The sequence below is a fragment of the Pleurodeles waltl genome, chromosome 6, assembly GCF_031143425.1.
Source record: "Pleurodeles waltl isolate 20211129_DDA chromosome 6, aPleWal1.hap1.20221129, whole genome shotgun sequence".
Lineage (NCBI taxonomy): Eukaryota > Metazoa > Chordata > Amphibia > Caudata > Salamandridae > Pleurodeles > Pleurodeles waltl.
The window spans coordinates 96,145,853-96,172,770 of NC_090445.1; the positions used below are offsets into that span (position 1 = coordinate 96,145,853).

Sequence of the window (26,918 nt, forward strand, 5' to 3'; positions counted from 1 at the left end):
GAGGACAAGAAATAACTCTTTCCAAGCAGCGAGTTCAAAAGGAGACAAGTCAGGGAGGAGAAAATGCAGAACTTAGTAGTTTACAAGCAAGAAGACAAACTGGTGCAGAGTCTGAAGGCCACTAAAGCGGAAGCAAGTGGCAGCAGAGACTAAACTCAGGACGAGATGAAACCAGTTGTAACAGAGGGTGAAGGGTAAGTAAACAGCAGAAACGTTAATCACAGCAAAGCGACACAGCTAAAGATCAAGGCAGTTGTAGCAGACAGTAGAGCCCATCGGTGTCAAAGGCTGGAAACAAGACCATCTTTAAGAGGCTGTAACAAATGCTGAATGGAATTTGGGCAAATTGAATAGACGGCCATGTTTACACTGGTTTACTTGCTGCAGCTATCAGAAGAAATTAGGAATTCCCAGCAAAGTATCTCTCGAGGATGGTCTTCTGTCTACTTCACCGGGGTGCTGTTGCTTCCTCTCGAATACATGTAGCCTTCATTACTCTTATGTTCTACTTCAACAATTTTGTTTTGAAATACAGAATGAATGGCAAACTAAATTATGCAATATCAAAGGCTGTAGATCAGGCTTCTCCAACTAGTAGCTCGTGAGCTACTGGTAGCTCCCCAGCTACCTGTAAGTAGTTCTCCTGAGTGTAGCCCAACTTGCTACATTAGAAGCTTTTGCTTGGTTGAATTAATGTACATATACCAAAATTGAGATTATGTATTTGAGATGAAAATGTGCTTATTTCCAGAACTCAAAAACAGATATTTGAATTAAATGACTCAATTTCGAAAATATATGGAAAGCGGATATTTGAGTGAGAAATCATATGCAAGTGGTAATATTTTGTACAAATGTTGTCACCTTGGTACCAGATGCATTGCAGCTTTGGCTGTTTTGTATTACCCATGTAGAGGCATTTCATATGGACAAATGTTTTATGTAACTGCTGGCAACCATGTCTGAAGCAACGAGGTGATCGCTGGTAGTAACCTTGAATATCGTGGCCATTAACGTAATCTTGTCTGATATGAACACTATTGCAACACTAATAACATTAGTAGCTCTCAATGAGTTTCACTGAGCATAAGTAGCTCTCATTAGAGAAAAGGTTGTAGATCTCTGCTGTAGACGAAGCAGATTGTCGGTGCTCCAACGAAGGGGAAGAAAGAAACAGAAGGTGACTGTAGCAAAGGTGAAAGAAAGCCAACCAGAAAAGGCTGTAGTAAAGGGCTTAAGGCAAGAAACAGCTTTGATCCATCCACGTCGAAGGCCTAGGAACAACTTTAAAGTCTCGTTGAGCACAACCCTAATTCTCAACTTGCTGTAAGAGGATTTTTTTAGCCACCAGATCGCTATCTTTCTGGTAGTTGGGAAGATCATAAGGATCTAATTTGGAATACAGAAGACTTTTATGAAGAAATACCAGTATAGATTTAAATTCCATGAAGAAAAAACAGTTAAGAAGGAAATCTGGTTTTAAACAAGCATTAGCAAAGCTAATAGCTCTGGCTTGCCTATTAAGTACCGAGAGAAACATTAAACAAAAAAACTTGCAGTTTGAAAATGAGATGCAACACGATTTCCTTCTGTATTTATCAGATAGGGAAATTAAAGTGTGATGATTCAGTCCATCTAATGCCTCCAAACCTTTCCATGTTTCTGCATGCAGCCATGTGATTGGTAGATTGGAATCTCAAGCATCATGCCCAGCTCTCTAGGATGGGGGTATCTTTGTTTTGCGACATTTGCGCATTATTATTCTTTCCCATTACCATACCAATTACCATACAACAGTATATCGATGCAGGGTTTTAGCAGTTCGTGTCAAGGCCTAGTGGTATATGAAGAACTACCAGTTTCAGTTTGTTCACTATTTGCCAGCTCCTATATTCCATCAGCATACCCAACACAGTTTCCCAGGATGACCGTATACTGGGGTATCCCACTGTGGTAATGTATCAGTTCAACAACCAAAATCCCACAGCTGACGTAGTCAAGGGAATCTATTTTCCCAAACTACCAAATTTTTTGACAACTGATAAGCCTGGTGGAAATCACTACCTCATGTGATTCCATCCTGGCTGTCTACCAGTCCTCATCAGAGAGTGCATCAATATCTTTTCCCCATGCTAGCCTAATGCGGTCAAAGGTGCCAGGGTGTGGTTTACCAACGAGTGGTACAGCTGGGATACCTTATGAGCACCCATGTCTCCCAATAAGAGCTTTGCTTCCAGCAGGTTAAAGATGAGATGCCCATAATGCCTTAAATGTGTGGGAACAGGGCATGTCCTCATTGCAGGGACTTATAGAATTAATGCTTGTGCATGTTGTATATGGATAAAAGGTGCACATAGAAGCACATAGCATCCTTTATTTCATGACAATCCCAACATGGGTATGCTAGTAGTGTCCAAACCATGAAACCCTTCAATAGCGGTGACATCTCCAAAGACTGTTCCCATCCAAAGTGGCGCCCCTTTGTTGAGCTGGTTTTGCCATCATATTTATCTCTGCCTCCTCGCTAGGTTAATAACAGTGGATTTGGTGGTCAGCAAGTGTGATGTTTCCCCCTGCTGTATAGTAAGTGTAAGGGGTATCTCATATCCTCCATTTTTGGGTGGAAAATGTAGGATCTTTCTGATGGTCGCACAGCCGTTCATTTACATTTGTTTGAATGTTGTGCATGGCAGTATGTCATAACATCTGCTGCCTCTAACCCACCGTCGTAGTGGGACCTATTGCATTTCGACAGAGCAGTGTGCGGAGCCCTTCCCGCCCACATGAAGAGTCGGACGTTGTGCTGATATGGTTAAAGAAGTGGTGTGGCTAACCCTATGGCAAGTTCTTCAGCTGATATAGGACCATTTAAAATATGTCAGCAGACCCATCAATTATAACAGAAGTGAAGATCAAGTAGGACGCCAATCTGCAGTCTTGCAATCAAGGGGACTAGAATGTACTCCCATGCACACGTTTTGTGCCTGGCAATGTGAACACACAGAGAATCATCAGAAGCTGCCACTGGAGGGTCAGTGCCTCCAGTCTCACTGGTTTCTGTCAAGTTTAGGCTCAAGCCAATATATATCCCGAATGTCTGCGGTATTTGTAAGGTCCTGGGCTAGCATCGTATGACGCCCTCATACAAAGAGATCATTGTTGCCACTCCAGGCACCCATTCAAATCCTCCAAGGAGAGCATCAATTTAGACCCATTCCTCCATTGGCTCACTTACAGTGACGATGCACAGCTGGGATAGTGGGCACCCTGGTCTAGTTCCCTTCCCGTCTATGAGGACCCTTGTCACCAAATCTGTTTATAAGAGACAAACAGAGCCTGGGATTATGGGCACAAAGATGAATTTCCCCAACAACTCAAAGAGGTAATCCCACTCTAATAAGTCGAACGCCTTCTCAAGTTTCACCTGTTACAGAGCAAGAGGGCTCATCAGATGGTTCAACAAGGCCAGGGTCGTGTGCAGGCACTGGATATTGTGAGGCAAGAAGCGACCTGTATAAACCTGCATTGGTCTGGAGCACCAATCCAAGAATACGGGCGGCCAGCACCATGGCAATGAACTCAGCTTCAATACTGATCAGGCACATCAGGCGCTATGAGGAGCACAGCGTCTGTGGTCATCTAGATTTGTGTATAAGCCCTGTCATTCGTAAATCGGGGTAGAGTGCACCAAAACCCATATCCTTTGCCAACATCCCTGCAATGGGCGGTATAGTGACTGAGGTGAGATATTGGGAAAATTCTACCAAGCGACTGTTGTGTTCGGGTGTTCTACGACTCAGAAGGACTTTCAGTGCTGCACCTAGATTCTCCTCTAGGAGAACCCTTTCAGATGGTTATAGCCGTCTTGTTGGTTGGTCTTAGGCGAAGTCCAGCAGTTCATTCATTTCTTGGTTTGCACTTTTGGAAATGCTCACTTTATTGCCCCACTGGTATGTATGGCTTTGAGACACGATCCAGGCGGCTTTCGCTTTGTTAATTAGAATTTGTGTTAATCTTGTCTTGTGGTACTCAATATCTTGTGAGAGCAATAAGCCTAGTTTACAGCTGAAGAAGGGCTACCTCCAGAGCTACCACCTCCTGGTTTGCTGTCAGTGGACACCAGTAAAGTGATTTATAATCCTACCCCCAATAAAAGCTTTGAAAGCTTCTCAGTGGGTAATTTGGGAGACAACTGTGTCCTTTTTGAGTGCAAATTCTTTGTCAGCCTCTTCGATGTAATCTCAAAACTTGGTATCAGTCATCCACCAACCATCACATCTCCCACCTCCACCCTTTGGCTGCCAGGTCATTTTCTTTTTTAAGTTCCACGAGTGAGTGGTCAGATAGGCCACGGGTGAGAACGTGTGCCTGCTTAACATGTATTAAGACTGCATCTGGCATAAGGAATCATTTTATCCCCGAAAATATCTTGTTAGCCCCAGAAAAAGAGGAATATTCTCTGCAGGCTGAGTGCAAGCAATTCTAGACATCACTCAATGCCATGATTGTTAGGAATTTGGATAGCACCATTGGGATCTTATGAGTACATGTTTGTCGTCCTGTCAATCTGCTGGTCGAGTAGTCCGTTGAAGTCGAGCTTGATAATCAGTCCCCTGCTGGAAGTCCAGTAAGGAGATGTCCTGGTCATTTGAGTAAGGTAGTTGTTATAGAGAAGTGCATGTATACCTAAAAGTATAGTGGCCGCTAACATCCAGCTTCCACAATGTAGGCATCCTGGAGTCCCCCTAAAGAGCTGGATCTGTGTTAATGGGAGACATCTTTGAAGCAGTACTGCAGCCCTCCAGTGAGCCCTTCACAAAGTTTGTAGAGTACCGTGCCGTGGAGAAGTCTTAACATGCCAGGAATGGACATTTGGCATTTCACGCCTGTTGCATTCCTGCAGCAACAGAATGTCTGTCATCATGAGTATAACATCCCCCTTTTAATTTGGTTTAATGGGCGGTTTACATTCCACAGCACTATATGTACGGGCTCAAGTTCGGGTCCCTTTTATTAGTAGCAGTCACGTTTGTGTGTGTGTGTGCTGTTGACCATACATGTGTATGACGGAGAAGCAGGATGAAAAAACATGCTGATTTTAAACAAGACCCAGAACTCAATTCTAACCTTACCCTCTATCCACCCTTTACTTCTGAAACTTGAAGAATCTGTCAGTTGAGTCAGAGAGTGGGCCTACCAACGGTCGTCATTGGACACCATGCCTCAATGCACCCATCCCAACAGTTCAACTTAACCCTCCCCAGTTATGACGTTATCCCATAATAGTGGTGAGACTTCACGGTCCCTTTACGCTAACCCATATCCTTCCCTCTAGGCTCGAAGGATTCAAACCGATACTTCACGTGTGTAACAAGACATACTCTATATACAAAAAGTTCCATCAAACGTGTTGTCGCTCTGGTGGCTTGTGAGCCAGTGAGTGCCAATCTCCTCACCACCATTTAGTCCAGTCATCGGTGCTAACGAGGGCCATATAGCTTACTTTGTCCATAAGGGAAAGTCATTGCACCAGCATAGGATGCTGGAACGACCAGTTGGTCGGCCTTTCCATCAAAGGGAGAAAGGATGATTTCTCTCATAACTTAGCCGAAATCCCTTCTGCACACAGATATCAATGAACAGTCATTCCTAACTGAGCTGTACAGAGCGCTCACTGCAGATGTACTTTCCCCACCTGAGTCAGAATCAGTGCTGCGGTCCAACCTCATCCTTTTCTTGTTGCCAGAGAGCCTCCCTCGTCACCTATGTCTGTTTCTCTTCTCTTTTAGGGCTATATGTACCAAAAAATGGGTTTGCGACTCGCAAATTGCGAGTCTGAGCAACTCGCAATTTGCGAGTAGCAAACCCATATGCAGGATGATGTCCCTGACACCATCTGCAAATCGCAAGGGGGTCGCAAAGACCCACCTAATTAATATCAATGAGGTGGGTGGCAATTTGCGACCCCCCTGCGATTCGCAGCATTCACAGGGATGGTGGCCTGCTAGAGACAGCAGACCACCATGTCTGTGACTGCTTTTTAATAAAGCAGTTTTTTTTGTATTGCAGCCCGTTTTCCTTAAAGGAAAACGAGTTGCAATACACTCAAGAAAATGAAACGTTTTTGTTTCATTTTTTCTGAGCAGGCAGTGGTCCGTAGGACCACTGCCTGCTCTGAAAAAATGTTTTCAGAGCCATTCACAAAGGGGAAGGGGTCCCATGGGGACCCCTTCCCTTTTGCGAATGGGTTAGCACCCATTTGAAATGGGTGCTAACTGCAAATGTCTTTGTGACTGCGTTCGCGGTCACAAAGCAATTCTACATCGCGATGCGAATCGCAAATATTTCTTCCTATTTGCGAGTCGCATTCCCATTTTGCGAGTTGGTAACCAGGTTACCGACTCGCAAAATGGGAATGAACATCGCGATGCCCGTTTTGCTTGGCGCAAACAGCGAAATTCGCTGTTTGCACCATGCAAAACGCTTTGTACATCTGGCCCTTAGTGCCATTTTAGCACTGCTGGCCTCTTTGGATGAGTATCCCTCAGCACCCTCATTTCCGCTATCCAGTTCTTTGCCTCCTCCAAAGGATTAGAAAAAATAAGGTCCAGACTGCCATATCACTATAACTTTTGCTGGGTAGAGAAGCCGATAATCAAGGGACATGGCCTGTTGATTTTGTTTTATGTATTCAAAGAATTTCTTCTGTTGCTGCACAAGCTTGGTGCAGGATTTTACTGGCGTTGAAGACAATGGGGCTTTGTTTGCAGGCCCCCTGTAGGATAATATCTGAGTCCTTGTAATTCAGGATCGTGGCGAAAAGTGAGCACGGTGGGGTGGCAGGCAGGCTCCTCTTTATCAGTACTGAATGGGCCCTCTCCACTGAGCAAGAGAACGTGACCCATGTTTTAAATCATTTCGCCACAAAGTGTTCTGGACTTACCTCATTGGGGAAGCCCACCAGTCCCACCTTGTTTTGGCGGGATCGAGCTACGGCATCTTCTACTCTTTCCAGTAGAGTTTTATTGGAATATTTCAAAGTGGTAACCTCAGATTTCAGATCTCAGACTGTAGCCTCAAGTTCCTAGATACAGTCCTCCACCTCTGTGGCAGTATTTTATAAGTCTTGCTGTAGCAGAATCACTTCTGACTTAAACTTTCTGATGTTTTTCTCCAGAACCCATCGGGTGCTTTCAAAGACCTGCAGTAGGGCATCAGTGTCAGAGTTCAAAACAACACCTGCTTTGGCCACAGGACCCCTAATGCTGCGTTCATCCGGGAGTTGCTCTTCCTCTGTTGGAGTTTTAGTGTAATAATCGATGCACGTCTGTTGAAGCCTTGGGGTGGGTTTGACTGTCACCATTTTGCTGGACTGCATATCCCAGCAGACAGTCTGCATGCAACGTAAGCAGCTTTCTAACTTGTTAAGAATCAAAAGTTCATCTCAGCCGCCTGGGCAGCAGTTTGTGTCAACGCCCGACAATCAAGCGTGAACATCAGGCTGGGCAATATCCACCTTCAGAAGGCCTTGATAAGACCCCTATGAGGCACTTGGTACACGTTCAACCCCATTTCAGCAGTGCCCGTGTCAGCTGCACAGGTCCACAGCAGCTAGAAGGCGAGAGAGAGAGATCTAGATTAGCGTGTCTTGGTGTGCCCATGTGGGGGGCACAAACCCAGGGCATGATGGACGACAGGTCCAGGCAGACGCTTTGTCTTATCTTCCATCGTCGCCATAGGCTTACATTATTGTGACCATCCAGTGATTCAGGGGGTTATTTGCTCTGCGACTGAAGTAGGCTGCATGAGTCTGCTGCACCCAGGAGCTCACAGCCCATGCTGAAGGCACATGGGGCCCTCCACTTCTCCAGGGCAGCCCACTGGGAGAAGATAGGTGTCATGCAGACACCGGCAGACTAGAAAGGCAGCGTGGGAAAGGATCTGGCTCCCAGAGGTCCCTGTCTCAGTGCTGCCTAGCCTCTCCAGGCCCCCACTACACTGCGGGTTTCCTCCAGCCAGGTCAATATGGGCACCACAGCCCTCTGCACGTTCAGACTCTGCCAGCATCGCTGCACAGAGTGGCCTTCACCGCTAGGGGTGTATCATGCTCCTCCAGTCACGCCGAAGGACACATTGTCACCACTGAGGTTGCTGTCACTCTCCGTGGTGGAGAGATCACCCTCTATCCCCTGACTCCTCTGCAACTCCTCCAACCCAAGGGTTAATAATGAAGCAGCCAACATGAAGAAGGATTATGCAGGATCTCATCGGGCAGGAGCACTAGTTCTAGACTGCCACCATGATGCATGCTTCTTCAGCGTACTTTTTGGATGGTAAAATAGTCCCTTCTGCATTGCAGTTTAACCATTCAATAAAAGGTGGAATGATACACCTAACAGGTAACAGGGTGAGGTGAAAGAGAAATAGTCCTCTGGCACGTGCCAAAGCCATTCTATGCACTTTAGGTCTTGCACACAGTTGCACTATCAATTTAGATCTAAAAATCCTTCCTTAACTGCATCAGTCCCCTTCAAGAGATAGGAAATGATGAGCATCTAAAAAAACAAGCCTTGCTTGGAGGACCTCAGTAAATTGCAGGCAGCCGGTAGATACTATTTCACTATACTGAAAGAGCTGTTGAGCAGTGCATCAATTCAAACACTTTGTCTACGCGATTTGGCAGACTGCTAGCTGAAGGTCTGGAGCTATGACAACATCCACTTATTCCTTGATTCACAATCCAGCTAATGTGCTCCTCTCAGCCTCCAAGCCTGCTGGCTAATCTGCGGCAAGATCAGATGAAGGATCCACTGCTCCGGGTGAGACAGCAGTTCTCCCCACAAGGGAAGTCTTCAAGGTGGGAACAGGCCAAACACTAAGCAATCCGAGAAGTAGGCACCCAGACCCAATCCATCTCTGGGAGGAACACCTCAATCTGTGGATCCTCATCTTTATCAGGATCTGTAAAAGATTGGCACACAGAAATGAGGTGGGAATACCCACTCCGACATAAGTAGAAACAGGCACACTTGCTTTTGGTACTGTTGGCAAAGAGATCAGTGCAAGGAAGAAGATCATCAGTTGGTGGAGTTCACAGTTATGGTCAGGTGGCGTCAGAGAGGCGCTTGTTTCTCACACAGGTAGATGGCCAGAGCCGAGACTCTGCATTCCGCAGCCCACCAGCAGGGCATCATCACTTTGTTACAAAGATTGCTGGAACCAGCTCCTCTCTTCACTCTGTGCGCTGCTGGTGTTCGTCTGCAAGTACTTGCAGTGGATGCTTTTGTGCAAATGGCCGAAAGGTACTCTCGGGTCTCGAACAGTGATGTACCTTGTGGATTCTTGCTCGTTCCACCACAGCCCGCTGACAGACGTCACTCGGATGAGTGCCCTACACTAGCAAGGAGCCGTCTGTAACCAGCATCACGCTGGCCGCAAAGTGCATTAGCAGAGACTCCCACCACTGCAAGCCCCACTCACACTGAGAGACATGGCATGAGTAAAGACTGGGGACACAGGAGAACTGGGAAGGGGGTGTTTCCAATGCCCAGACAGGGAGAGAGGAGTGAATAGACAGGGTGTCTTGGAGAGCCCAGAGTGGACTGGGAAAACAGGTGGGAATAAAAATGTGCACAAGGATAAAATGCGTGTCACAGGAGAAGGGGACTGGGAGGATGCCAGGCCACAGCCAGGAAGTGCATGAGGCTTGAACATGTTGGTAGAAAACAAAGGACACTTGGCAGGCAATAGTTGTTCTCTGTTGGTGACTAACCTAAATGCAACTCTCTGGCTCTGAGGAGACCTCACCAGACGGGCAGAAGTTGAGTGATAACCAATGCTTAATTTGTGCTTCTTGTTTCCGGTGCGGAGCACCGCCACTTATTTTTGAGGACCGGCACTTATTTTTGTGCCTCAAGCATTTACTGCGAGCAAAAGACATATATGAGAAAGACGGAGGAAGAGAAAAACGAAAAAGTGTCACAAAGGGAGAAAGCTACAATAGTGACCTGAAGGAGCAGGGAGTGGCTGTAAATGGATGAAAGAGGCCCGAGATGGCTTTAGGATTACGGTGCCTTAGTATTCCGTGTTCGCACATTTAATCATTTAATTGCAGCCGCCGCGTGTTTAAGAGGAGTGCGTTGGGCACCGGCACCTTTTTATTTACAAATTAAGCACTGGTAATAACACAGTGGATGCCAGTGAGATATTGAGAGTTAAAGACCGTGAGAGACAACCCATTCGTGGCAGAATGAGGGACGAGGTGGCAGCAAGGGATGGCATGGACACCTTACGTTTCGCCAGAGTGTCTACAGAACTAATGCTTTTTGCTTCTCTCTCTCTTCCCAATTGATACATGTACCTGGGACCCTGGGTAACGAATACTGGGGCATCTAAGTGCACAGCCCCTCATCTGGACCAAAGCAGCGCTTCCTAGTCACACATTCACCTCTTGAACCGGATGTGGTTCATAACATTCCTAAGCAGCACATGCTCGTGTCCGCCGCTGGGCTGTCTCGATTCGGGTACGCTGAGAGCACGAGGTTCTTTTTTCCACGTTGACTAATTCACAAAAAAGAAAGTCCCCTCAGCTGAGGCGTAGCGTTTTACTTCAAGTCTATTGGGTCTGCCCCAATGAATTGTGTATTCATTATAATTATTTCTATAGTGCCTTCCTCGCCCGAGGTAGCGGAACACTTTGTATAGACCAGTAAATAAACCAGGGCACTAGGACAAGCCAGGGCCCAGTGCATGTCTGTACCCGACCTAAGTCCAGGCGGAATGTCCACATAAGATGAATTCACATGCACTACTTCCTAGAAATCATTCACAAACTAAGTGGCAATCCTGAAAGTCTGTCATTAATCCAGCCCTCCTGGGCCAATAGTAGGCAACCTTCCTACATAGTATGGCCAGCTCACTACTACAGAACGACAGCTAAGTAGTATTAGCATTGGAAGTAGGTGTTGGCACAATGGCTCTTTCAGGCATTGGAGAAGGCGGGACGACTGTCTCCAGCCTTGAGTTCCAAAGTGTTGAAACAAACCCAGAGAAGGACTGACCAACTTTTATTTTTAAATCCACTGTGAATGCGTCTGAGTTTCTTGTGAGATGAGATCCCCCGCACAGTTGGGGCTGCACTGTAGGTAGACGAGTAGGGGAGTGCCTTGAAGGTGACGCATCCAATATAAAAGGGGCCATCTTATTGCTGAGGCATGCGGTTTAAGCAAGTCAAGCTCTTATCAGACACATTTTCTAGCCCCTAAACTCTATGCCCTGGGTCACTAAAGATGCATGGAAGTTTAAGCTTAAAAACTTTAATAGACACTGTATTATATTCATCATGGTACCCTCAGTGTGAGGGTTTTTTTTTTTAGTATTGTCTTCAAAAGTGGACAACTGTTGACAGATAAGGTGCACACTCTGTAAAAGTGTGTTATGCATGTTTCTGTGTATCATGGAAGCTTCTAATGTTGTTGCCTATACTGCGCTGCCATCAAAGCCATGTGGCCACTTGGCTCCTCTTATAGTGCCTGACTTGCTCTTTCTCTTCTTTACAGAGTCACTGTGGTTTTCGCCAGGACCTGAGAGTCTGCATGATAGCAGCGAGGACTTCTGATGAGCACATGAGCATGCCTGAGACGCACCATGCCTCTCACGGACTGGTTCCTGCGCCACTCCATTGCTATGTGGCTGCTGCTGCACAGCTTTGTGCTGATAGCCCTGTGTTTCCACTCGGCCACCACTTTCCCCAAAGGTTGCTACCATGCCGAGGAGGACGGCTACAAAACCTTCCGCTGCAGCAGCGCACAACTCACCGAGATCCCCAAAGACATCCCCAACGACACAAACAAGCTCTTCCTGGACTTTAACCAGATCACCTTCATCCCCAGTGATGCCTTCCGCAACCTGCCTGCCTTAATAGAGCTGGATCTGTCGCACAACGCTATCACCGGAATAGAGATCGGTGCCTTCCGGAGCCTGTCTGAAAGCTTGCATTCCTTGGACTTGTCCTCCAACAGGCTGGTGACCGTCAACAAGGAGGTCTTCAGTAGCCTGAAGGCCCGCTTGAACCTTTCAGGCAACCCCTGGCTTTGTGACTGCATGCTGCAGGAGCTGATCCGACAGGTGGAGCTGGACCCTGCCTCCTCGAGTGGGATTGTGTGCAATACCGCCATTCAGGAGGAGTACGCCAACAAGCCTTTCTTGCAGGTTGTGAAGGATGTGGACTTGTGCAACCTCTACAAGAAGACCACCGACGTGGCCATGCTTATCACCATGTTTGGCTGGTTCGCCATGGTGATCTCGTACCTCATCCACTACGTCCGCCAGAATCAGGAGGATGCTCGACGGCACTTGGAGTACCTCAAATCTCTGCCCAGCAAACAAAGCAGGTCAGAGGAGTCATCTACCATTAGCACCGTAGTGTGATACCCAAGAACCCCTGTCTGAAGGACCAGGTGAAAACTGTAGTGGCGCTCCTGGAGCTCCCATTGCAGGGGAAGTATCCCAGTTCAACCGCTCAAGGTGAAGACCTCAGGGGTGCGCTGCCATCAAACTCATATTCTAGGAGGCCTCTCCCTGTTAAACTCCTGAAGCAGAAGGCCTGGCAGAGGTTCCATCACAAACATTTGAAGGTGAAGGCCTGAGGAAGTGTTGGTGATGACTCTCATTTCAGGTGAATACATCTCATCTAACTCCTTGAGGTGAAGGCCTCAGGGAGCTTTCACTTCAAGGAGCTCCAAGAAGAGCACTGTCTGACCGGATCAGCTGTTACTTTTTTTTTTTATAAGATAATTATACTGGTTCTGCTTGAAAACGAAGTAAATGAGTGTGTCTTTCCTTTTTTCATAATTTGGGTGATGCACGAGTTGTGAGTTTTACTTTTTACTTGACACATACAAATGACACGTTGTTGCACCCTCCTTGGTGGTTTGAAAGTCAACCCACGCTAACGTATTTCTATCATGATTGTTAGCTAAGGAAAACAGAATGGGAAATCACAAAGGAGGCCTCCAGGTGTTCTGTGAGTTTTGCCAGAACATGGAAAGTCCTGTGGTCATGAGCACACTAACTTTGTGGCACGAGCAGCCACGTCAGAGCAGACTCTCCGTGTACTGATGCTGAGATCTCCCTCTCACATAAAGAGATGGTGTCAAGAACAAGCCATCACAGTAGTTCAGAGTTAGTTTTTTTCTCCTCACTTAGACACAGCAGTAGCTAAGTCAGTCATTCCCTCCCGCCCATTCCAAGAGCCACAACTCTAAACTCATTTTTACCATAACTGTCCAATTCCAGTGAATTTGACACAAGACCGTCGATTGCCTCACCCGCCTCCTATTCCCATTGGTAGATGACACCACATCCCTAGGGTCCATCTCTGTTCTATGGGTTCTATGTGTTTCTAATGACAAATCTAATTGTGGAACCCGGTTCTGGGGAGCTTTTTCTGTCAAACCGGTTTCCATGAATCTCTCACCCGATGAAACCAACCTGATGAATTTCTTTGTCAAAATATGTCAACAAATATATATTTTTGTAATGTTTGATGCAAACTTTCCACTTCTTTATTTTTAGGAGGGGCACCAGCCCTTCGCCTCCCTCCCCTTTTAACATGAATTCTATTTCTCATCTTTTCACTTCATTTCCTTCCCCCTTTCATTTGTTCTTTTCTTGTTAAATTGGGGGTCCACCAGTCCCTTGCCTTTATTCTTTCCTTTTTTGTACCTCTCTTACCTCTCTCTTTTGGCTGTTCTTCTTCGGTCACCGCCATCTTCTTTTCTTTCTTCCTATCTTATATTCCCTTTCTAAGTTGTGGTAGAAATGTTCTTTTTTACCTCTCTTTTCCACAAAAAGTTTGGAATTTTATTGAAAAAGGTAGTTCCTCATTATGACGTTACCCTAAAATGGAGCTTTCTCAGGCTGGATTTTACCACAGTGGGTTTTCGATATAATGGCTAAATATCGTCCCATTAACCAGCATATCCACATCACTAACCAATCCCATACCTGGGCTCCAGCAGGCTGCACAACTCACAACCGCGATCTATTGCACCCCGAAAACAAGATAGTGGCCTACAGTCTGCAAATGACCATAGCTCTCCTTAGGTTTACTGGACTGAAGTGCAGAACTGGTCCCCATGGTCTTCAAACAAGCGATCCACCGCGTGGAAAGTCTGCAGACACCCACTACAAGACACATTCTCTAACAATTACAAGATCACCCACCTTTTCAGTAATTTAATGAGCTGAAGAGCCACCTCTGCAGAGAGCCCTACATCTCCACGTGGCAGGATTCACCACCTATGAACACTCTATTCCATCTCAAGTGATCAGAACTCAGGGCTCTCACTCTTGTTCAGCGCTGTGTTGCTCTCCAGGTAGGTTCACACACTAAAACCTCTATGCCTACATACATAAACCGCCTTTTGTCATTTTGCGACCCGTGTTTTATTTTGTTTATTTATTTGAAATTGTAACAGCATATAATATTTCAGAAATGTATATTAGGACATGTTATCATTTAGTACATAGGATAATATGCAGATTAGGTGACATTATAAGAAATAACGTAGTTGTAAATGATTCGAGTTATGTAATCTGTTGTACGGGAGCTAGAACAGCAGTGATATCCATCTTTATATGGTGAAAAACAAAGTACATAATATACACCTGGCATAGTGACTTATAGATTGTCAATATATGTGAAAGGGTGTTTAGACAAAATATTTGAAAAAAATATTGTGTGGACAAAATATCATGTCAAGAATATCCAGGGCAAAAATATAGTGAAGGTAAGTTTCTATAGGTAAGGAAAGTTTTAATATATATAATTCCTCATATATGTATCTTGACGATATATATATCGTCAAAGTATGTAGTCGTGAAGTTAAGAATAGTAAATCTATACTTAAGCTATTTGCATTTTACCTTTTTGCAATTTTTGTCCTCGATATTTTTGACACAATATGCTGCATACAAAATATATTTGTTACTGATATTCTGTCAGTGATCCTGTGAAAGTTAACCTCTACCACCTTGAAGTTTCATGAGCTGAGTTTTTAATAGTGTTTTAAATTGGTGTACTATTGGCCTGGCATTATTGTCTAGTAGAAGGGAGTTCCAGTAAGTGGTTCCCAGAAGGAGGAAGGATCAGGAGATGTAAGGTGCTTAGGGTGGTAGCATTAGTGAACATACTTTTCCAAAATACCTTTTGCAAAAATTACTTTTCAAAAATATCTTTCACAAAAACATCATTTTCCTGAAAAGATGTTCACTGAAACAGATCACTCTGGATTACTTCACAGCATCACATCTACGAATTCAGCGATAAAGCGGGTGACTTACTGTACAGAGTGGCCAACCGAGAACTAACAGCCATGATAGTATAAATTATTCCGGCCCTGGGGGGGGTCCTGGATGAGGTGCAGTGGAAGGGGGTTGGGACGGTGGTGGAAGGGGGATAAGACTGGGGATTGAAATATTTGTTAGATTCACCCACGATCAAAGTAGTTTTCAAGAAATACCACAGTCCTCTGTATGCAGGGTGGTGCTTACCGATGGGGAACCCCATAATTTGAGACCTGAGTATCTTAACACCCCCGGAGGCAGAACGAGATAAGTAAGACATCACCCTGAGAGTAGAGGAGAGCCATGAAGCTATTGGTGAAATGCCAGCAGTGAAGGTCCTGGGTTCTACTGATCTCCCTCTAGAGCAGTGGCGGCCCATCCTTTAGGGCGGAGGGGCCATGCCCCCCCACATTTTGGCCCCCATGAAGAGTGTATGTCAGGCTGAACAAAGGTCAGCCTGACAGACACTCTTCATGTTCAGGTCAGGCAGCCAGGAGCAGACGTGCGTGATTTGCACAGGCTCCTGGCTGCCTGAGCTGAACTTTGCTGGGCTGAGGAGGTCACAGCTCCTATGGGCGTGACCTCCTCAGCCCAGCAAAGGTGCCTCAAGGCCCTCCCCTGGGTGACGAGGAAAGCGTAACCAATTGACACTCTCCCTGGGTGCTTCAGTTTAATCCCTGAAGTGCCCAGGGTGAGTGTCAATCAGTGACACTTTGTCACAGAGTGGGGTGGGGTCAGCAGTCTCACTGACCCCCATCCCACTCTGTGAGAGGCAGGGACTGCTGCCTTCCCTCATTGGCTGACCTAAGGTCAGCCAATGAGGGAAGGCAGGAGTCCCAACCCTCCTGGGACCTGGATGCCAAAGGTAAGTGTGTGTCTGTGTGTGTGTATGTGTGTGATGTTTCGAATTGAATGTTTGATGAGCGCGTGCATGTGTGAAAGAATGAGTGTGTGTGATGTTTTAAAATGAATGTTTGGTGCGTTCGTGCATATTTGAATGGTTTGAGTGTTGTTAATGGATGTGCGTGCGTGCGTGTCTGTGTGTGAAAGAATGAGTGTGTGTGTGTGCCCGCCCGCCCCCTCCCTCCTAAAGCTGCCGGCCGCCACTGCTCTAGAGTTCTTCAAGTGATGCACTTCCTTTCTGTCACTACTTCGTCTTACTTTATTTGAAGAAGACTACTTCACAAGCACTTCGCCACATGACCTCTACGATGACACTACCTCAAACACACCGAAGCCGGGGGAACCCCTGATCAATGGTGTTCATACCGCCCAATCTCACTTATTATCTTTGACACTCAGGGCCTTATTTAGAGTTTGACAGATGGGATAGGCTGTCAAAATGTGGCAGAAGCCTCATCTGCTGTAATACAAGTGCCATGAACCATAATGCACTTCTAATATGATGGACTGGAATTTTGCCACATTTGTGACTGAGTATCCTATGGAGAAACTCTACAAAAAGACCCTAAGATTCTAGTAAACGTCCTAGTGAATAGGATGGTCAAAGCTGTACATATCCTAGTTTGCAAATATCAAAACAGCTTTATGCAATGGACGGAGTAAGCGTAACCTTATTAGGCAGTTGCAAGTTTCTTGCACCTTGCAGATGAGCACTTCAGCTTCTTAGGCCTGTTTATCGAAGTGTCCCCTCCCAGGTATGCTGGACCCAAACACATCACCCCTCGCAGACTGGGTGCAGGAACGGAACATGCTCTCACTTTCTGCCCTGGGTAGGGGGCATTATTCAGGAGGATTTGACTCCCCCAAGGATTATACACACTACAAACCTTGTGAGACCCCACGACTTCTTCAATAGGACTGCATCCCTGAATCCAGAAGAACCTGTGGGCCAGCAGTAAGCCGAGGGCATCTTTTAGCAAATGTGTATAGTAACTAGGCAGGGCCTGGAAGTGGCAGAATCTGAATCGATTATTAATGACTGGTTATTCAGGGACAGAGGCGGCCCAGCTCAGAGTAGAGAATGCCCTCCGTAAAAGGCCTGAACTATTGAACCTACTCCACGATGCAGTAATCTCACACCTTCTGCAGTCGCTAGAGTTTGTCTGGGGAACTGGCGCAGATCACTACAGTGGATACAGTGGAAATACTCACACATGAAACCCCATCATGGCAATGAACCGGGGATGCAGGTTTTTGAGGCTGGAAAGATTCTGACCCTGGCATCTAATCGGGAGCTTGAAAGTCAGTGACTGTGTGAGGGGAAAATGCTTGAAATCATTTGAGGGACTGGTGGAAGCATTTTCTCTGCATAAGTCCCATTTCTACCACTAGCTGCAACACCTTCCGGTGGCTCACGAGACGAGGTTATTGACCTCACTAAACCCAAGCTGGCAATGGAGTCCAAGCAGCCAATGAACCCCCTAGGCAGGAAAAGGGTCTCTAGAATCTACAAATCACTAGGACTGAATACCCCTGGCCCCATAGGAGATCGTGGGACCCTAGGGAAGGACGACCTACAGACCCTAGAGGAGGAGAACTGGACAGAGGATAATAAGGCCCCAATCCCTAGTGATACCGTATTGCCTTTGTTGGATACAGTTTAACAACCTCTTACAGTGCTTACTAAACCCAGAAAGAGATTGGAAAGTGGCTTAAAGTCAGGACCTGAGCTGTGTCAGATGTGAAACAGCTGCAGCACCACCATTCACACAATCTGGACCTTCCCCATAATAATCAGGAATTATTGGTGAAGATCCATCACTCCCTGGGGGGTGGTAGGGCTGTCCATTACCATAGGCCCCAGGATGTTTATCCTGGGCCTGATGGTGGAGTGGTGGAAGGGTCCCCAAAGTGCTTGCATCGTGTTGGGGATGGGTTTCCTGGTGGCTACAAAGGAGATAGTGCCAGAGCCCCACCGGTCGGTGCACGGCTGGATACATAATTGGAATACATTCTACTGAATGGTGTGCTGTTGTCTGCAAGTGTTTGGTTGTTTCCATCTGTCATCAATAGAAAGAAGTGTCTAAAAATGCAAAGGGTAAAATGTACACAATGAAAAAACAGATATACATAGGAAAGGGAAACACCACTAATAACGCCGTCAATGCAACGATGTACATTGCCCACGCTGCCATTGCCACGCACATGCGTTTACTACGTGTATACGTGGCAACGCTAGAGAGAGCAGTCCGGTGGGAGGAAGGAAGCAGGAAGAAGCAGCGTCCAGAGGGGAGGGGTACGTAGGGCCTGGGTTGGGGAGGGAGGGTTGTGGTAGGTTTTAGGGCAGGGTAGGGTAGGTTTTAGGGTTTACAGCAGGGCGGAGGGATGGGGTAGTTTTTAGGACTGGGCGGGGTAGGTTTTAGGATGGGGAGGGGTAGGTTTTTTAGTTTAGGGTGAAGGCGGGGGATCAGGGTAGATTTTAGGACAGGGTGGGGTAGGTTTTAGGACATGGTAGGTTTCAGGGTTTAGAGCAGGGGTCCGATAGTTTTTAGGACAGAACGGGGTAGGCTTTAGGACTGCGCAGGGTAGGTTTTAGTGTTTATGGTGAATGCAGGGGTTGAGGTAGTTTTTAGGACAGGGTTGGGTAGGTTTTAGGACAGGAGTAGGGTAGGTTTTAGGGTTTAGAGCAGGGGTCGGGTAGTTTTTAGGACAGAACGGGGTAGGTTTTAGGGTTTGGGTGAAGGAGGGTCGGAGTAGTTTTTAGGACAGGGTGGGGTTTGTTTTAGGACAGGGTAGGTTTTAGGGTTTAAAGCGGGGGTTGGGTACATTTTAGGACAGAGCAGGGTAGGTTTTAGGACAGGGGAAGGGTAGGTTTTAGGGTTTAGGGCAGTGGGGTGGGGTCGTTTTTAGGACAGGGTGGGGTAGGTTTTAGGACAGGGTAGGTTTTAGGATTTCGGGTGAAGGCAGGGGTCGGCGTAGTTTTTAGGACAGGGTAGGTTTTAGGGTTTAGAGCAGGAGTCAGGTATTTTTTAGGACAGAACCAGGTAGATTTTAGGGCAGAGTAGGTTTTAGGGTTTAAGGTGAAGTCAGGGGTCGTGGTAGTTTTTAGGACAGGGTGTGGTAGGTTTTAAATCAGGAGTAGGGCAGGTTTTAGGGTGAAGGTGGGGGTCGAGGTAGTTTTTAGGACAGGGCGGGGTAAGTTTTAGGACAGGGTAGGTTTTAGGATTTAGTATGAAGGTGGGGGTCGTGGTAGTTTTTAGGGTAGGTTTTAGGGTTTAGAGCAGGGGTCGGGTAACTTTTAGGACAAAACGGGGTAGGTTTTAGGACAGGGCAGGATATGTTTTAGGGTTTAGGGTGAAGGCGGGGGTCGGGGTAGTTTTTAGGACAAGGTTGGAAAGGTTTAGGACAGGAGTAGGGTAGGTTTTAGGGTGAAGGCGGGTCAGGGTAGTTTTTAGGACAGGGTGGGGTTGATTTTAGGACAGGGTAGGTTTTAGGGTTGATACCAGGAGTCGGGTAGTTTTTAGGACAGAGCGGGGTAGGTTTGAGACAGGGGAAGAGTAGGTTTTAGGGTTTAGGTCGGTGGGATGGGGTAGTTTTTAGGACAGGGCAGGGTAGGTTTTAGGACAGGGTAGGTTTTAGGATTTAGGGTGAAGGCGGGGGTCGGGGTAGTTTTTAGGACAGGGTGGTGTAGATTTTAGGACAGGGTAAGTTTTAGGGTTTAGAGCAGGGGTCGGGGTAGTATTTAGGAAAGGGTGGGGTAGGTTTTAGGATTGATGGTGGGGCAGGGGACGGGGTAGTTTTTAGGAGAGGGTGGGTAAGTTTTAGGACAGGGTAGGTTTTAGGGTTTAGAGCAGGGTTGGGTAGTTTTTAGGCCAGAGCAGGGTAGGTTTTAGGACAGGGCAGGGTAGGTTGGAGGGTTTAGGGTGGGGCAGGGGTTGGGGTAGTGTTTAGGCAGGACAGTGTAGGTTTTAGGACTTAGGGCAGGGGGTCGTGTAGTTTTTAGGTCAGGGCGGGGTAGGTTTTGGGACAGGGCAAGGTAGCATTTAGGGTTTAGGGCGAAGGCAGGGGATTGGGGTGGTTTTTAGGACAGGACAGGGTTGGTTTTAGGGTTCAGGATGGGGGCTTGGGTAGTTTTTAGGAAAGAGTGGGGTAGTTTTTAGGGCAGGGTAGGTTGTAGGGCTTAGGGCGGGAGTGGCGGGCCGGGTAGTTTTTAGGACAGGGCGAGGTAGGTTTTAGGACAGCGCAGCTTTTAGGGTTTGGGGCAGGGGAAGTGTAGTTTTTAGGACAGAGCAGGTTAGGTTTTAGGGTTTAGGGCAGGGGGTCCGGTAGTTTATAGGGCAGGGCGGAGTAGGTTTTAAGACAGGGAAGATTTTAGGGTTTAGGGTAGGGGTTGGGGTACTTTTTAGGACAGGTGGGATCGTTTTTGGGACAGGATAGGTTTTAGAGTTTAGGGCAGGGTGGGAGGTCGGGGTAGTTTTTCGGAAAGTTTGGGACAGTTTTAGGACAGGGTAGTCCGGGGGCTAGGGGTCTGGGCAGGGGTTGGAAGGGGCAGTTTTAAGGGCTTGAGTAGGTGGAGTATGATGTGAGGTTTAGGGGGAAGGGCGGGGGAGAATTTATCATGCATGTTACTTTACCAAACATGCTTTTACAACTAAATTCGTTGTAAAGGCATGCATGGTAAAGACGCAGTCGTTGTAAAGACCGAGTTGTAAAGGTATGCGTTGTAAACATAAACTCTATGGATCTGAGAAAGAGATTGTGTACACATTGTATAGAATGTTCAGACTTGTATGCAAGATTCATCATTTCAAAGCATGTACTATTAAGAAGACGGCTCTAAACAAATGCAGTGAGCTGTGAGCTCAGTTTGTGTTACAGACAGTAGTTCCAGTGTAAGTATGCGTACACTTTAGCAAAATTTAACAAATTGAGGCTATTTATAATGCTTCGATTATATGAAAATGCATGCGATAGCAGGAAAGCAACACCGGTGATTGTTTGCTTTCATAATAAAATATACACAACAAAATTAGAAATTGGAAAAAAGTTTTGCTAGGCTATTGTGCAACTTTAAATACCATTTCTCTGGGGTATTACTGAGTAAAAGCATTGTTGATGATTGCCAGTGTGTGAAAAAAAAGATTAATAATGAAGAACTGGTGAAAAACCATCATGAACAACATTGGAGGCAGCTTGAAAATACAACAAAGGTCTGATTCTTAAAGAAAATAACAAACGTGCACCAGTCACAATATGTCCCTGCATGGGTGCATATTTACTACTTTCAGGAATCCTCAAGAGAATACAGGAGTGGGCCAGGAAAGGGTACTTTTGTGAATTTCATTTTCAAATGAGCAAATATACCTGTGCGTGTTTGCTCATGTGGGAATCTGCTCAGCAATTGCAAATTCACTTTTTCTAAACATACTTTTTTTCACTGCCTTGGGAAACGTTTCACTCATGCCCTTGTGAAGAGTACATTTCCAAACTTTTCAACTGCGGAAAGAGATTAGACATGAGCTGGTGAATACCATTAAACATGTTAGTTGGTGGCTATTCACATACTCAGAGGGCATCCCAGCCCTGGACTGCCACAACCTAGGTGGCAAAATCAGAGCCTTGATAAAATCCAAAACCTGATATAATATGTATGAGACCTAAGATAATCAGAGAGGGTATTGTCATAGTTTCGGTATAATTAAAACGTTGCCATAATATGACGTCTTACTTCCAGGAACCAAAAGGCACAAGTAGATTATTTAAACAACAGATCACATCCCTTAGACAGGTAGATATTTTATCAAATTCAACACCGAGGAACTTCTCAGACAAAAAAGGTTCAGCTAAAGGGAAGTTAGAATAGTTCAATTTACTCCTTTCCCTTCATGAAAAGCAATTGGTTGGGCGTTGCCCTCAGGTTTGGTTGGAGTGCTGCTGGTGTCTTGGGCATTGTCCACCAAGAGTTATGTGATGTCTCCATGGTTAATCCAATTGTAACTCTGTTTAATTAATTGGATTGTGGACGCAGCGCCATTTTAGGCCTGTGATTGGATGTGGGCTCAAATACACACAGAGTCGTCAACCTCCTGCTTCCCGTTGCTCCCACGGAGGGGTAGGGGAAGTTCAGAAGCAGGGGAATGTCCTGCAAATGCTGCCTATGCTCGGCTGTTCTCCCTTTTTTTAAAGCCGGGCAAGGTGGGTTCTTCAATTTTGCACCAGAATAAAATGCATCGAAGGTGCTCAGAAGAGGTTTGAAGCTGGTCCAGGCACTGATCGTCTGAACGAAGGACTTTGTATCCTCTAAAATTGTAGCCAGTGCCGTGACTCAAGGAGATGGAGACCTCGGTCCACCTGTACCCGGCAGAGGTTCTGGGGACAGGGCCCCTTCAAACCGAGGCACTAAACGTGGGAAGTCACAAGGGAGAATTCAAATTCAAACGTGCACCTCTACGCGTATATACAGTGGTGAACTGTCCTGTCGGGCACTCTAGTTTTGCCAGATGGGCCAGCTTGAAAGATACAGTGTGTGGGCCAATTTCTGTTGGCCCTCTGGGCTATGAAAGGGCAAACAACCGTGCCACACGCTGCCCCTTTCAAGCTCGCCCATCTGACAGTGCCAGAGCGCCTGACAGGCCAGTCCAACACTGTTTATATATGGCAAAGAAGCGAACGTGACTGTGCCAAGATCACACGAAGTGACCTTAGCAGAGCTGCTGAATCTCGGTTCTGTATTTTAATCCGCAGACGAGCTAGCAGTCGCCTTGTGGTTAGAGATATCGTGTTACTTAAAGGACACGAAGAACAGCTCAGCTCGAGCCTGGCACGGTAAACCGTGGGGCACCCCTCGTCTTACTGAAATACAGTCCCCCGCCTCCAGTGACCTGGTAAAGGAAGCGAGGGATCGTCTGACAGGACAGTCTCCGGAACACAAAGCGCCTGGTAACACAATCGCCCGGGTATTGTCCTCGAGGAGCTGTCCTGGCCCCAGTGGCACCTTTTGTACTTTACCACGCACAGACCCTGCAGTTCTGCCTCGGGTTACACGACTCCATTCTGGGAACTGGAGCTGTGGCAGGACTGGTGGATGGGGCAGGGGTGGGAGCCGGCGCGGGGTGGAGGGGCAGGCTGGCGTGATGACCTCTGCTGTGCAGACTGCACGGTACCTGCAGGGCGCCACGGGAACAAATATGTCAGGGTTTCCGCCCTAAATCCGGATGGGTGGTTTGCGGTTCTCAGACTGTTGGCCAAAGGTTTCCCCTGCCAGAGCATGCAGATGCTCCCCCCATGAAGCACAATGGTTTGCCCTGCTCTAAATAAACCGTGAGTCTAGCAGACTTGGTGGGTATCCTCTCCATCAAATTCTAAAGAAGGCCTATAGAGGAAAAAATATAAAATACCTTCTCCCTACAAAAACGTCAACATGCATTGAATTTTTAAAATCCACCCAACACATTTTCCACACACACGGATTGACTAGAAAGCATACTCAGCCTGGCAAAAACGATAACAGCAAGCCTACACTGCAGGCCTCAGTGACTAGAGCGGGAGCGTTGTTGGGTCATGGCTGCCTAATCTTGTAACAGAAAAATGCGAGAGTGGCAGACATTCCAGAACTGTGCTAGTGACTACTCTGTCTCCAGCCCTAGCGCGCTTGAGGGTTGTGTTTGATAGCCTCAAAGGGTTTGGTCGATGTTTGTGTGGGGAGATGTTTGTGGTCAACAGTTAGCCTATGTTTTCGAGTCTGTAGTAGTGTTGCTAAAGATGATTTGCAGTCTATATTTCAATATGCTCCTGTACCCAGGCCATCTGAATATCGAATTGGAAACAAACCCAGGGCATGAGTACAGACAGATGGACTGTGCAAACAGTCCTTTAAAGCCGCGCCCATCACACCGAGCTATGGGTTCAGAGATGCATCAGTGCTGATGTGCAGATGGAACAGCTGAAAGAAGCCAAAACCTATCTGGCTGCAGTCACAGATCTTTGCGTCATCCCAGATCAGCAGTGTAATTTCTTTCAGACAAAGCATGTTGATGGATTTAAGATGGAGCTTCAGCTACTGCACTGGGCAGAAGACTGAGCAATTCACCTGCCCGTGCCAGGTTTCAGCAGCGCACATTCGCCCAGGCCTCGTGGCGCTATAGAACCCACTAACAACTCAGACATCAGACTTTGCTGGGGGGGGGGAGCGGATTGGCAAATACTAAAATTATTATTGATTACAAAGACAGGTTTTCAACGTTTTTCTAAACAATAGAAGACCAGATTCTGAATGTCTGTGGAAAGGAAGATAGGTAGAAAGTCTGTGTTTTTAATTAGGAGCAAAAACTGGCTTGTAAATTCCAAACATCTGAGAGGTTTGTACCAAAGGAATTTCAAGGTCACCATGGCTAGGGTGTGTTGATTTCTTGAGGATAATATAGATTTAATTGTGACTGTTGAGTGGATAACCAATTCAGTGATCTTATGGTGACGTCTGTAGAGTCTTGGCTATCAGGCGGGATGCCCCAGTCTGTCCAAACCAGGCTTGGCAGTTCGGGCTGGACTGTTCCCAGGAGGAGCAGGGTCAAGACTGATTTGCATATGGCTGGGTCCAAACTGGGGTGGCATGGTGAGCAAAAAAACGATGGATTAATCCCAGATCTGTGACTGGGGGTGAGTGTTTGCATTGTTCAGCACTCCGTCCATCATCCTTTTGTGTTGCTAAAGTTGCCCTAAGTGGGAAGGGTATGCCCAGATGTGAGTCCCTTGCTCACTGTGCCACTGGATTCATGCTAGCCTGGCTGATGAAGGGTGATACCCTGAAACCGGTCCCAGGATGCTTGTTTCCGGTCCAGGGAGGACCTGGCTTGGCAGTTCGGGCTGGACTGTTCCCATGAGGAGCAGGGTCAAGACTGAATTGCATGTGGCTGGGTCCAAACTGGGGTGGCATGGTGAGCAAAAGAACGATGGTTTAAACCCAGATCTGTGACTGGGGGTGAGTGTTTGCATTGTGTTACCACAATCCAGTCTAGAGTGGAGCAGAGCATTCAATGCTGGTTGGGGGAGGTGAACAGCTCGAAAAAGAAGAATTGTGAACTTCACTGGATGCTAGGCAGAGCCTGCATCCTGCCCAAAATACTGGCCATAAGGGATAAACATGAGACTGCGCCTACAGTTGTCCATAGTAAACAGCACTTTGTTCTACAGAACCACTAAGAATAAATTGGAGATTACATCAAGAGCAAAACTCACATCATCTTAGAGGCACTACTTGATCACTCCTCTTCTCCTTCGGAACCTTGGGAACCAGAAACGGGGATTACACTGCAGCATCCAGCATCTAGCACCACTTCTCTGATGAAGAGGGATGCAGGAGCTGTGAGGATGGGCTGGACCATGGCTGGACATCTGCCCTCTTACAGCATCCATGTTTTGACCCTTGACCTACCAATGTATTTTTTTTTCTCCAAAAGATTGAGGACACTGTGATGCAGACACCCATAAGCAATGTATATCTGCACTGCAAAACCCTCCCTTGAAGTCACCGTGCACTGGGGCAGAGCTATCAATAGTGCAGCAGGTGCAGTGACACTAGGCCCAAAGGGTCTGAAAGGCCCAAGTTACCCAAATTGCAATTTGTTTTTACTATCAAACCAGAAGACAGGGCTCCTATTCCCCTTGCTTGCGTAAGGGCTCATGGCTCCCAAGCTGCGCTGCTGACCAGGCTCCTGACTGCCAAGAGAGTTTTGTGTAAACTGGGCCAGAAAGCATCTATTGACAAACAAACGATAAACAGGGACAACGTGTTCCTGGAAGCAAATGCTCCATATTTTTAAATAAAACACGATAGTGAATATTACATTGGAAATCCATGCATACCATATTTTTATGCATTTCTTAAAATTTACAAGCAACAAAGGCCACCTTCTGGCAGACCCAATGTGTCCGTGTATGTTCTGTGTTGGAACCTTAGTCCAGGGTTTATGACATGTTTCTTTGTCCCATTGTGAATACCTGTCTTCATATCTGAAGGATACTAAAGATGTCCTCATTCTCTTATGTGCCCTCACTTTTGGCACTAATACTGATATACTGATGTGCCTTGACACCGAAGCATTCCAAAGGAACAGACCTCAGAGTCCCTTGTGACAGACACTGATTGGAACTACATAACCCCCAGACACATTGGGGCGGAGTGTACCAGGCTGGCCCTCACTGAGAATTTCTTTGAGTATGAAAGCGCGATGTACCTTCAGATTCAGATACAGGGGCTCCTATGGGGAGTACCACTGCTCCCTCTCTGGAATGTTTATATGCATTTCATTTACCCTGATGACAACCCCCATAAAATACACATTAAGCTTTGGTGTTGCTATATTGATGACATCCTAAATATCTAGATGGGATCCAAAATCTAGGCCCTCAACTTCATCAAATGACTCATCCATCCATTCCTGAGGTTTACACACCTTTAGCAAACCAGTGTATCTCGATGCTTATCCGAGGGCTAGTCCCCCCGCCCCTCCACACCGCATTGTCCCCTTGCAGTGTCTGCTGCCCGGATTAATTCTGATTATTAATGCTACGCACCACACGTCCTATTTCTGTATCTCCCAGTCATGCCGCTATACCCGGCTCTGCACTTTGGTGTCTTAATGTGGTTTGGGGCTTGTTGCCCCCAAATG

At 46.6% G+C, this 26,918-nt stretch overlaps 1 protein-coding gene across 1 annotated transcript in view; it reads left to right on the plus strand.

The window, feature by feature from the left end:
* Positions 1 to 14,486, plus strand: part of LRRC3C (leucine rich repeat containing 3C) — a 72,947-nt gene extending 58,461 nt beyond the window's left edge. Inside the window, exon 2 of the mRNA XM_069237425.1 lies at positions 11,559 to 14,486. Coding sequence (XP_069093526.1) covers positions 11,647 to 12,429 — 783 coding nt within the window. The 5' untranslated portion in view covers positions 11,559 to 11,646 and the 3' untranslated portion in view covers positions 12,430 to 14,486. The remainder of the gene's footprint in view (positions 1 to 11,558) is intronic.
* Positions 14,487 to 26,918: the final 12,432 nt, after the last annotated feature.